Genomic DNA, 13,307 nt, shown 5'->3' on the forward strand with positions numbered 1-13,307 from the left:
GAAGTAAGTAGGTAAGTATAATTCATTTGAAAAACGTGATTACAAGGCAAACAGCCGGACACGCCAGAAGACGGTCTACAGTTGCTGACAATAAAATTTACATTATCCAGAGAAATTCTTACTGCGTGTATAGATACCTACGTATAATTAATAAGATCATGGGAAAGTCAAAACTGTGCATTGAATATCTTAAAGAATACTTTGACGCTTCATCTACTATCGATATTGAAGCCACAAATAAATCTTTAAAAATGTTTATCTGTTTGTCTGTATGTAGGTATGTCCGGGATAAACTTATAATGTACTGTATGGATCAAAAAGTCGGGTCAACATATAGACTTATTATCACGCTATTACCACGGGGGATGAAGAGTGACCGCGGGCAAACTATGTAAAGCAATTATTTCACGCGGACGAAGTCGCGAGCTTAGCTAGTAGTTTATAATCATTTATTAAATTCCCTTCAAGACTTGCCAATAACTATGTTCAAAAATATTATTTATACTCTTGCTACTTAGGTACATTAAATACACATATAGATACACTGAGAAACATTATTTAATCGAGGTTAAGACTATTGTACATAGTACTTAGGTACTAAGTAAGTACTGAATGTTTATAACACTTCTATTGACATTTTATAATATTTTATAATGGATATTATGTGATAGTGTACGGATGGATACATTGGCGCCTCAGCTAAATAGCTATCGTCCCTTTTTATTCATTGTTTTAATTTTCATATGTTTTGGTTAACATATGTTTTGCTATTTAAGATTTAGTATATGTGTATTATGTAATATCACAGAAAAGAGCAGACCACAGAAATGGTTGTAACAATTCCTAATGAATGTAGCTCGAGGTGGCATACCAGCTGTACGTCATAATTAAGTAAATGTTAGTGGAGATAATTAGATTGCATCGGCCTGCAGGCCTAGCAGACGGGAATAGGAAGCGAGTAGCGAGTGATACGAGGGCGGGCGGCGAGAGCGGCTTCCTTTGAGGAAGGGAGCGCTGGCCGCGCGCCGCCGCCGCCGCCCGCCGTATCGGGGTCAACTTCCAATCATTGCCATAAATCGCGGCGGAGTCCGCACCTCCGTAGCTAGTGCTAGCTACTGCTAGTGTAGCACACCGGCCGACCCACTCGTAACTAGGTAGGTCGGCCGCTCTCCGTACATCACTTTACTTTGCAGATGTTCAACAATAAACAATTTTACATACATATATTGCGTTTATTTAACAGACTTATACCACCACTACAAGATAAACCTATTGCGGCGTACAATATACCTTTAAAAAGTACATAAATAAAATATAATTCTTAATCAAGTAACTTGTGACAGCATATAATCACAGAATAATAAGTACAAGATATAACCGCTACTGCCACACTGTTAAATTCTCTCAAAGTTCAAACGAATAAGTCTCATTTGTCGTGTATAAGCGTTAGTCGAGAGTGTGAAGTGTGCGCGCTAAAGGCTATTCTGTAACTATCAACTCGAACTTTCGAAGTGAGCTCGATTGCATTTTCGCCCGTCATTGGTCGAGACCACTCGCAGGGGAGGCCGACGCCGCCGGCGCTAAACATATCTGTCAGGACACATTGACACAACTACTCCAACAAAGCTGCGTTATCCAATTTACTCTTAGTACTTTTAAAATAAAAAAACTAAGAGCAAATTCCTTTCTTAATAAGTTCATTACACCTCTCCCCACCATACTCGGAATAAAACAAGATCGGATACATTAGGAGGAAGAAAGGGTAAACAGCAAAGGAGGGGAACGCTTTGCCAGCGTCTGTTTCCTGCAGGGTACAACCTGGGTCTTCAAATCTCGATTGAATAGGTTGCTTATGGGCAGGCTCCATCGTAGGCCGCATCGTTGTAAGCAACGATGATGATGGTAAGCCATCAGGCGAGATAGCGAGCAGGCGCCGACCAATAACAAACACCATGGAGTGTCATATACACATCTAATAGAAGTATTCTGTAATCGCTCTCATCTAGTAAAATGCTAATGTTCCTAAGCACAACTTAGTAGACCTACATAGGTTACCTAGGTAACTCATTCTAAAACATAAAAGACTAGAACTTTGTACGAGTACACAGATATAACTTCTACCTATTACTTTTTAAAGTGATGTTCTAACTTCTTTGGGTTTAATATATGTACGGTTGAGTGGTGGGAATCCCCGTGCCATTAAATCCGACTATGTATTTTTGTGCTTAATAATTGTAGTTTAATATTACTTTGCACGACTTGACAATCGGTCCTGAGAACCCTTGCTCTAACCCTTGCTCAACGAAGAAATCCAACAAATGCGAAAAGTTGATGGTAGGTTCGCATTGGCAGGCTCCCTGCATTAAGACGGTGCGCGGCGCGGCGCGGCGTGTCAATAATGTGAGCACGTGACGTGCCGCCGGCGGCCGCCCGCTGCCACAATCAAATAATTTTCCATCGTTACGCGCGCCCCGTCACCGACTGCGAGTTTACTGGGCCTGTCCCGAGCACGCACGTCACTCGCGGGGTGGACAGTGGTGGCACTGCCTGTACCACTAATGAGTGTGTTGCCTCCCGCTGCGAAGCTAAATTATTATCTTACTGCTCATTCGGCGAAACATTGCTAAACATCCATTTTCTGTAGCCAGACTCAGTCAATTTCATTCATATGTATAAGTATTTCCGCAGGCAGAAATGGCCGAAATAGCCTCTTTTACTGCCATAATTAGCATACTTTACTTTAAACATTTTAATGCAAAAAAAACATACCAACAACATGGGAAGTCAATTAAAAAATCAAGTGTGCTTGTAATTAAGGCAAGTTGTCTTTGACACACCGACACTGTTCAAGGGAGTAGATCACTGCTAACTGACCACTCCTGACCAGTGTAAGAGTATTCAAGTGTCTGCCGGCGCGACCAACTCCTTGCATACGCGGGAGCCGACGCACGATGTCACCGCTGTGAGGGTGCTGCGTTAGGCCTCTTGTACACACACGGTTTTTCGCCGTAAAAATCTACGGCCGTGTGTAGGCACGGTCGTCAGTGTTGTACGGATCACTATGGAAGCGTGTAAACGTGGACAATTACGGCGTACAAGAGGCCTTAGTCGTTAACAATGTGACAGTTCGTTCTCAGGTTCTCACTGGATCATAAAGGTATAATGTATGTATGTATGTATGTATGTGTGTATAGACATTGAATGCAACGGCCGAGAACATCAATGGTAATGTACGAGTTGGTGCGACTCTGTCCACTTCTTAACCGGTAGTGTCCCGCGTTGCCGCTACCATTCGTAAGTATACTGGTATAGAAAAAGAAGAGGCCACCGTGGTGGTGGTGGCGCGGTGGTGGCAGCGCGGTGGTGGCGGCGCGGTGGTGGCGGCGGTGGTGGCGGGCGCCAGGCGGTGCACATGGAGCGCGGGGCGCGCGGTGCACTGCTCTGCTGACCTACTTCGCGACGTTAATCGTATCACGTGAAAAAGCTTGCGTGTATCGGTCGTTCACCCCGCCACTGTCGCCGCCGCCCTACAGTGAGCGCGGTTCACCCTTTCCCACTTCTTTAATTCTTTTCTCCGTTATCATTTAAAACATGGATTGCTTCAATTTTTTAATCGTGCTCACGGACTGTTCTGTCTTCCTGGGTCTGAGTTTGTGAGTTTGTATTAACCCACTTTTATTAACCAGTTTAGATAGATTGGATAGTTAAGTGTGGGAGAGCCATGCTTCGGCACGAATGGGCCGGCTCGACCGGAGTGGTACCACGGCCTCACAGAAAACCGACGTGAAAAAGGGCCGGCAACGCACTTGTAACGCCTCTGGTGTTTTAAGGGGCGCCATGAGCGGCGGCGATTGCTTACCATCAGGAGAACCGCATGCTCGTTTCCGGCTTATTCCTTAAAAATAATTTTTGGTCGGTCTGTAACAAACTATGTAATCAAATATTTTTTTATTGTATACTAGCTGTGCCGTGCGACTTCGTACGCGTGGTAACGTTTTCCCGCATAAATCTCGATCCCGCGGGAATTCTGGGACAAAAACCTATTTTGTGCTTCACAACCTCCTCTTTTACCATACTCCTTTTTTTTAAACTTGGATTGCCAAGTTTCGTCTCCTCTTTTACGAAACTTGGATGAATACTATGTTACCTAACCCAAATTAAAAAAAAAAACATCAATAAAAGAGTAATGATATTTTGTCATGGATATCTTGATACAGAAAGTTACCTACTAACTTACCTACTTTGTCAGCTATTTCATCTCTGCGGAGTGCATTCCTGGAGAAGTGGAGACGTTGTGTGATTGTATAATTTTTTTTGTATGGATAATGACTAATTGCAGTCCTTCGGAAAAATCACCCAGTTGCTTATAAAAACCTATTATATCAAACCCTATTTCTTGAAACGCAAAGCTCCATTCGCATTTTTTTTTGTGCACGCCAAAGAAGCGTTCGAGTAGTACAAATGCATCTGCTAGTAGGTACAGTATATTTATGTCCATACGTTCAGCACTTGACGCTTTTGACGAACAGTGTTACATTTTCAACGCTGGACTTTAAACATATATTGAACCCGTGTTTCAAATACCAACAATTTATGGATCACAAAGAATTGTTTCATTCCGGCTTGCGCGACATGTTGCACAGCAGCTGCAGCAGTCGGGGACCCAGCCAATGCGCAAACCATGCATTCATAATGTGGTGAGTCGGTCACACCACCCACCACAGATGGGGCCCAGTAGGGCTGATGCCTGATCCGGAGCTGCGGACTACCTAGCGGGTTTACCGGGGCTCCGGCTCGAAAAGCAGGAGGGAACGGGGTGGTTTTTAGTCAGTAAGAGTCTGACACTCCCTTTCGCCTCGCCCAAGGCGGGAGAAGTCATTGGATGATTTTCCCCCCTCAAAAAAAATAAAAAAATAAATAAGACACTCGCCGTACAGAACAAGTTGAATTCTTTATTTATTGATTTCATATCTCTTTTGCAACACCAAAAACTTTTGTCCTTTATAAACTCGATAAACCCTAAATATTGTGAATTGATGAACCATAGCCATAGTTAGATACAGATGTTACTTTTAAACTTTTTGGTCATTGGATGCGTTGTACGGAACGAACGTCATATCTTCTGTAATTTTCTATTCTCTTTGCGTAAAACTATCTTACTGACAATATCTGACAAATCGGAATGGTTACCATAAAACAATGTGTAAATATCTGAATTAGCGGACTGTCCGCGACCCAAGTCGCGGGCGTCGGCCATGGGGCGTAATCAATCGGCGGAGTTGGACCCGGGAACTGTGGCCGTCTGCGCCGTGTTTCGCGTGCTCATTCTGTACTCGTGCATTTTGTTCGTCCACTCGCTGCTGTACTGGGGCCGGCGCTACATGCGCGCACGCAACGCGCGGCTCTCCCGCTGACCGCATGGCCCGCACACGCATCGTCACCGTGCCAGACCCGGAGCTCACTCGGCATTTGCTCCTGCACACTGCCTGGCTCACCTTGCTCTACATGTTATTGCTGACGCTGTTTGAGTTCATTGAGTTAGTTCGTCCCAAGCCGCCACCGAGCGCCCAGGTCGCGCACGCGCAGCCCGCGGTGCCACCGCCGCCGCCGCCGCCACCGGCTCCACTGCCCGGCCGGAAGCCCTGTCGTCGATGCAGAGCTAGTTGCGCTAGATGTGAGAGTACCAATCAAAGTCAAAGACGCCAACACCCATGCCGCATCTTATAATTGTTACCAGCACCACTACCACATTATATATCTCATTATTACTAAAATATTTCACTACCTAATCAATAACTCATTTCCTATTGTTATTTGCCTATTTATTTTACCAGTTACTGTTTGTATACCTAGGAAAAAGAGGTACATAGAAAATAGGTGTCGACAAAATTATTCTTTAAATGATTTCAAATTTATTTCCATAAATAATTAGTTAAAATATAAACCTTATCTTTAATTAGATTTTGATCATCATTAGCTAAGTACTAAACAGTTGGATTGGTTAAAAACCTACCTACTTTATGTAGTAGGTGCTAGCGACCCGCCCCAGCTGTGCATGGGTACAATGGTGATATATTATCTATGCATGTAATTATGCCCTCTATTTATTAAAAAACCGGCCAAGTGCGAGTCGGACTCGCCCATGAAGGGTTCCGTAACAGCAAGTAGATGACATAATATAAAAGTTATAAAATAACTTGGTTTTACCTAGTGTTTGTATGAACGACAAAGTTATATTTGCGGTTTTTGAAAATGTTTTATTTCTTAAAAACTAATAATGATATCTCGTTCAAACTAATTTTCGTTGTTAGTTTCCATTGAAATCTACAGCATATATTTTTTTCAGTTTTCCCACTCACTTATTTTAAAAGTTAGAGGGGGGGGACACTCATTTTTCCACTTTGGAAGCGTCTAACTGGTTTTAGGAACCTTAATGTCTTTTTTAAAGACCAATCCATAGACACCCATCACGGATATGTTAGGTAAAAAAAAAAATTTTTAATCAGTTTCATGTATGGTGTGCCCCTCTTTAATTTTTAAATTTATTAATTTTTATTCAAAATTCGAATAGCGGTTACCGAAATACATCATCCTACAAAGTTTCGACTATGTACGCCGAATAGTTTCGGAAATAAATGGCTGTGACATACGGACGGACGGACGGACGGACGGACGGACGGACGGACGGACGGACGGACGGACGGACGGACGGACGGACGGACGGACAGACAGACATGACGAATCTATAAGGGTTCCGTTTTTTGCCATTTGGCTACGGAACCCTAAAAAAACGCGTCAAAATCCGTTGCGTAGTTTTAAAAATTTAAGCATACGAAGGGACATAGGGACTGAGAAAGCGACTTTGTTTTATACTATGCACTATGTAGTGATAATGAAAAAAGTTGCAGGTACTGACAGCTCCTGCTTCTTTTAGGTTTTTATCAGATGCACTTGTATTGTCTATAAGTAAGAACTTCTTTGACCTGGCAGTATAGTAGACAACTCCATATTAATATAATATATTGGAGACTCGGGATGCCAATAAAGAAAAAAACAATAAGTAAGGATTGTCAAAGCACAATATATTGTACCTACAATACGTGGCATGAACATTAGACAAAAGATGTACCTACAACAATCTTCCTGAAACCAACCTATATTTATTTATATCTCGATCATAGTTGGCTGACCCTCTCTTTCTTAGCAGGATAACCATTATAAAAATTATCATTTATATAAAAAAAGTATATCTGGATGACCACTTTTGCTACTTCGAACGTTCTACAGTTTTTTCTTTTTCTTAGGGCGTAAAGTCACCCAATTACTTCTCCCGCCTTAGTCGAGGCGAGATAATCAGACTCTACTACTACTTACTGACTAAAACCTCGTTCCTACTCCTGCCTTTCGGGCCAGAGTCCCGGTAACCGGCTAGGCAGTCCGTCAGTACGGGTAACCTTTTACAGTGGGAAGTAGTTTTGATAAGACGTCTACAATTAAAATTTAACTCAAACGAATATTCATAGATTTTCCTCCATTACCTAGCATTGTGGTACGTATATGTCACTTTTATAACAAAGTGTCACCTAAAAAATAATCAAATCAAATCAAATCACTTTAATGCATCCATAGTGTACAATTTGGTCGACAGTTTTACAGTAATATGTTCCAATTATGGGCCCTATTGGGGTACCCAATATGGGACAAAAGTACTTAATCTACTTACATATTAATTGGTAACATTGTTTAAATAGTATCATTTTTCACTTCTGTTTAATGCTATTATGAATAGACTATAGGTATTTGTATTATAACTTATATGAGGCATATTAATTTATAACGTTATATTTAGAACCAAACAAAAAAACTAAGCATACTAAATTAATTAACATTTCATCAAATGCTGCTCATGAATATAAACCTCGTGAACGGCTTGGAACTAGTTAAGTTTCTCGTTATACAATCTCGTCAAAGGTTCATTTTTTTCAACGTCCTTGGATCATGGCTGTAAGTTGTTAATTAAAAAACCTTCTATCCAAATCTGAAATAAAATAAAAACATGTACTTTACTGTCAAGAGTGTCAAGTGTCTTCCATGTCAATTGTCAATGTCAACCATATGTCAGCCCATGTCAACGTATTTTTTGTTCTTCAGTTTTTGTGTCGAAAACAAAAATATGTCATAACACGAATAAATAAAAGTATATTATAAACCTACATGTTGTATTGTTATATAAAAGGAATTTATTATAAACTATTTACCTGTTGCGTATTCGTCGCTGCGCTAAACTTGTGAATTTGTAAAGGTATGTAAATAATGCAAGTAGCGATATAATAAAGGTACTCTTGACTATTTATACATATAATCATTATTTAATATTATAAAAATATAATACGGGTTATCTACATATATGTTAATGAATGTCATTTAATGGAGTAAATAAATGGAGTAAATAACATTCGAATTCGAATGCCGAATTATACAAAACGTCATTAAATTTCATAATTAGGCATTTTAAACTATAACTACCTTTTTATAATACAAACAGTGCACTGTGCAACTGCAGAGTATCAATGTAGTATGATTGTATGAGGTTATTGTAAGGTGTTTACTTTGTACCATAAAATCTAAATTGTATCCTTCGAATAGTTATTTCTTTATGTAAGACATACATAACTAACAATGAGTGTATTTACACACATAAAGCTTAAAGTTAAAAGACTCAAAGCTCTTCAATAAACATCAATTGAAACATCTTTTTAATAAGTATAATCAACAGTAAGATTATAACTAATTGTATGACAAGGGCACAGCGTCGAGTCTGTGGATATCAAATTATTTTCTATAAAAAAGCTCTTCAATAAATGGAATCTCTCTTTGATTCAGAGTAGTTAAAAGTATTTAGTTGTCAGAAACTTAGTTTCAGTGGTAACAAAAATAACTGCATCTTTATGCAACTGCATAAAAAAGCATTGTAATGAAATGTTAAATAAGGCATTTCATATTATTATAATTGTTTGCAGACCATCGATACAATCATAATTAACAATACCAAGTTGATGGAAAGTATAATGATTTGTACACATTTGTTTTCAGAATTGAAGAGAGGAAAATGAAGACAGCTGTAACTGTCCTGCAGGAAATGATGGTGAAGATGGGGCAGACTCCAGAATATGAATGTATAGCTCAGGTGGGGCTCTCCAATCCCATCCATTCAATGACAGTTTTTTTTTTATGTGGCCCACCTTAATAGTTTCCCATTGTGTTAATGGGTTTTGCATTGCTAACTATAGTGACACTGTCGACAGAGCGGGCCGCAGCACCAAGCCATGTTCGACTACCGCTGTGTGGCGTGCGGCGTGGTGGTGACGGCCACGGCGCGGTCCAAGAAGGAGGCCAAGCAGGAGGTCGCGCGTCTCATGCTGCAGCAACTGTCGCGCCGCGGCCACGCCGTGCCGCCGCCCTACGCTTCGTCTGCCGCGCCCCTAATCCACGACACGACCTCGGTATTATCCTAACTTGGTACGACTACGGATGATTGAACAATTTGGAATATTTCTTTTGTTTCTGCAACTTTTGAATACTTGATAAGGGCGGAACGAGCGGCTCTGGCGACGTGCGCAGCTACGTAGCGCTGCTGAAGGAGTTGTGCGAGGAGTACCGGCTGCCCGCCGTGACGTACGAGCTGGTGGGCGACACGGGCCCCCCCCACCTGCGACACTTCACGGTGCGCGCGCGCATCGGCCAGCACGAGCGCGTGGCCACGTCCACCACGAAGAAGGCGGCGCGCCAGCTGGCCGCGGAGGAGCTGTACTCCTACCTGCGCGAGAACCTGGCGCGCGTCACACGGGACTTCAACGAGGTCACCTGCTCCTCCTTTTTTTTTAATGAGACAATCCCGCTACAGCCTTCGAAAATTTATAAATTTAAATACAGTTGATTTGTAATATTTTCATGAACATTTATATTATTTTCTTATGCTGGCACTTGTCATGGATCGAACACGAACTTTTATAGTGACGACGCGAACTCGAATCTTCACCGTCAAGTGTAGCCGTAGCATAAAGCGCGCGAAATATAGCCAACCGCACGACAAACACCTTTCAGTGAAGTATATCCAGCACCGTGGTACCATGTGACGCATCCTGTGCAGGAGGACGCGCTGGTGCGTGCGCACGAGAAGGCCATGGAGCGCTACGTGGAGGGCGACGACCACACGCGCCGCCCCGACCTCGGCCAGCGCATCGCGGACTACCACCTTGCACTCATCACGCGAATCGGTAACTTACAACTTATTTTACTTATACCCCCACGCCTTTTATCCCCTAAGCAGTGGGCAGCTCTGCATATTATGTCACATAAAGCCACCTGGCAATGCACTTTTCACTGGTTATGTTATGGATAGTGCCTGGCATTACGCTCACCCCCTATATCATGTGTACAAGTAGGTATATCAGAGTCATACATTTTGAAACCTTGTTCTAGAATACTCCAACGTTTTTTCTACAGCAATGGAGTAAGATGAAAAATAAATATAATGAGATGGTTTGAGAAATGGGGAAAATACTCGCAATTCATTTCATATAACAAAGGTATGGTACCTACGCCTACAAAAGGTGTCAATTACCTATGTTACGTAGTTACATTTTCGTAAGAAGATTCAACTCTTCTCCAGTTATGTATCAGACGTCCTGTCAGACTCGTTCTACCTCGGGCACTCAACTAAAGAGGCTCATTGTAGAGTTTAAGTACTGAGCGAGAGAACATGAACGTGTCGGTTGCAGACGAGGACACACGCGCGCAGGCGCTGGCAGCGCTGGAGACAGTGCACGAGTTGGCGCCCGACTGCGCGCTGGCGGCCGTGGCGGCGGCGCTGCGGCTGCGGCTGGAGCCGGCCGTGCTGCCGCCGTTCAGCGCAGTGACGCTGTCGGGCGCCGGCCCCGACCTGGCCTTCGCGGGCGCCACGCCGCAAGCCGCTGCAGCCGACGCGCTCGACTACCTGCGCCGCGCCCTGCAACTGACCACGCCGGTCCCGGTTGACTTACCGAACCACCCTGGCATTGATGAAATTATGCGACCTGTCCTCACTGGCCTGATTGACGAAGACATGGTCATGTAAGAAAGTAATATGATGATGATGATTATACAGGGTGACTTTGAATTCGACGTATTCCTCTCGGGAGGTGATAATACAACTAATTTCCTACAAAATTAGTCCTGAGGTCCTTGGGCGGAAAGTGGCTAGTTTCTGAGATATTCAACATTTTTGGTTTTGGTAAAAAAATCCCGATGTGATTACAAAAACATCAATAAATAAAAAAATACTGGTTGGATTTTAGTAGTTTTAGTTTTAATCAGTTGCCAATACATCAGTTATCATTTATAAATACTAATAGTGGCAGAAATATCATTCGTTTTAAAATAGCATGTAATTTCTTATCAAATTTTGTTTTGTGTCACTAATTTGGTCGATAGAAAACTGGATTTATTTCAAAAAAAATATATGACACTAAGCGTACAAACTATTAGAAAAACTTTCTTAGTTTATTAGCTACCCAGAAACGTAAAATTATTTACAAAATTCTCAAAAACAAATGAATTAATTGATGATAAGTAGAGTGTAAAGAGAAAAGGGCAATTTCAAAAACATCTTTATTTGCAAAATTTTGTTCAAAGTGACCTCCCCTATGACGAATACATGCCCGAACACGCTTCCTTATCTCTATGACGGTCACTCTTTGCCTGAATATGCGTCTTATTTCGTCATAATCTTCAAATATATTTCGGAGAAGAATTTCGATACACGGCCAATTCCGTCTGTATAAACAAGGGATTTCATGTAAAAATCAACCGGCGTTAGGTTCTGGTCATTGTGCATGCCATGTAGTTGGATCGCCCTACTAATACAATGCCTGAGAATCAATGTATCCGACCATTGCCCCACAATAGTTAGATATAGAGCGCTGGATAAACTAACACAATATCCATTATGCCCCAAAAATGTCAACGAAATCCGAAACAAGCAAAACCATCGGGTTCGCGCGTACGGTTTTAATTCAAATGTTTGCATGGGTATCATAAATAATTATTTGATTGGACGCTATTTTTCATCCAACAATTTAAATGGTGAGAATTATTAAGAATTTTTAAGGAATGAGCTATTTAAATTTGAATTTAGAAACAAGATGAATTAACTTATTCTACTTATTGAATTAATTTATTAATGTGATTGAGGAATTTATTCCATACGACGATTGTCAAGTGCATTACGAACTACTGTGCGGCAATGGTCGGATACATTGATTCTCAGGCATTGTATTAGTAGGGCGATCCAACTACATGGCATGCACAATGACCAGAACCTAACGCCGGTTGATTTTTACATGAAGTCCCTTGTTTATACAGACGGAATTGGCCGTGTATCGAAATTCTTCTCCGAAATATATTTGAAGATTATGACGAAATAAGACGCATATTCAGGCAAAGAGTGACCGTCATAGAGATAAGGAAGCGTGTTCGGGCATGTATTCGTCATAGGGGAGGTCACTTTGAACAAAATTTTGCAAATAAAGATGTTTTTGAAATTGCCCTTTTCTCTTTACACTCTACTTATCATCAATTAATTCATTTGTTTTTGAGAATTTTGTAAATAATTTTACGTTTCTGGGTAGCTAATAAACTAAGGAAGTTTTTCTAATAGTTTGTACGCTTAGTGTCATATATATTTTTTTAAATAAATCCAGTTTTCTATCGACCAAATTAGTGACACAAAACAAAATTTGATAAGAAATTACTTGCTATTTTAAAACGAATGATATTTCTGCCATTATTAGTATTTATAAATGATAACTGATGTATTGGCAACTGATTAAAACTAAAACTACTAAAATCCAACCAGTATTTTTTTATTTATTGATGTTTTTGTAATCACATCGGGATTTTTTTACCAAAACCAAAAATGTTGAATATCTCAGAAACTAGCCACTTTCCGCCCAAGGACCTCAGGGCTAATTTTGTAGGAAATTACTTGTATTATCACCTCCCGAGAGGAATACGTCGAATTCAAAGTCACCCTGTATGTATAACCTTTTGATCGCCACGTCAAAAAAGCAGATATGCCCTGCGCGCCAAGCTAAAGAATCTATATGCAGCTTTTTTATTTAATTCTTCTCTTGTTCATGTTCGTGATTTGTTCGCAGCGAAATAGATTGATGTATGCCGTGAATGTTTAAGATTTTATGAGAAGATAATAGAAGTGAATTAGTTTTAAGTACCTAATTAAAATTATTGTATTCATTTTATAGGTAATT

The 13,307-nt window shown here is 41.0% G+C and overlaps 1 protein-coding gene across 1 annotated transcript; it reads left to right on the top strand.

Moving 5' to 3' along the window:
• Positions 1-8,098: 8,098 nt before the first annotated feature.
• On the top strand, positions 8,099-11,681 carry LOC118263519 (uncharacterized). Its single transcript, XM_035575564.2, has 6 exons — positions 8,099-8,302; positions 9,094-9,187; positions 9,306-9,503; positions 9,590-9,859; positions 10,151-10,277; positions 10,782-11,681. Exons 2-6 carry the CDS (start codon positions 9,110-9,112, stop codon positions 11,114-11,116), a joined length of 1,008 nt encoding a protein of 335 aa, XP_035431457.2. The 5' UTR covers positions 8,099-8,302; positions 9,094-9,109; the 3' UTR covers positions 11,117-11,681.
• The last annotated feature ends 1,626 nt before the right edge of the window (positions 11,682-13,307 follow it).

The sequence above is a fragment of the Spodoptera frugiperda genome, chromosome 27 (assembly GCF_023101765.2).
Source record: "Spodoptera frugiperda isolate SF20-4 chromosome 27, AGI-APGP_CSIRO_Sfru_2.0, whole genome shotgun sequence".
NCBI lineage: Eukaryota > Metazoa > Arthropoda > Insecta > Lepidoptera > Noctuidae > Spodoptera > Spodoptera frugiperda.

Bases quoted from the DNA above. Each gene is read 5' to 3' on its own strand.
- LOC118263519 (XM_035575564.2), top strand. From the start codon at position 9,110: ATGAAGACAGCTGTAACTGTCCTGCAGGAAATGATGGTGAAGATGGGG. The intron at 9,504-9,589 runs GTATTATCCTAA...ATACTTGATAAG, and splicing joins TAATCCACGACACGACCTCG to GGCGGAACGAGCGGCTCTGG. The intron at 9,860-10,150 runs GTCACCTGCTCC...CATCCTGTGCAG, and splicing joins TCACACGGGACTTCAACGAG to GAGGACGCGCTGGTGCGTGC.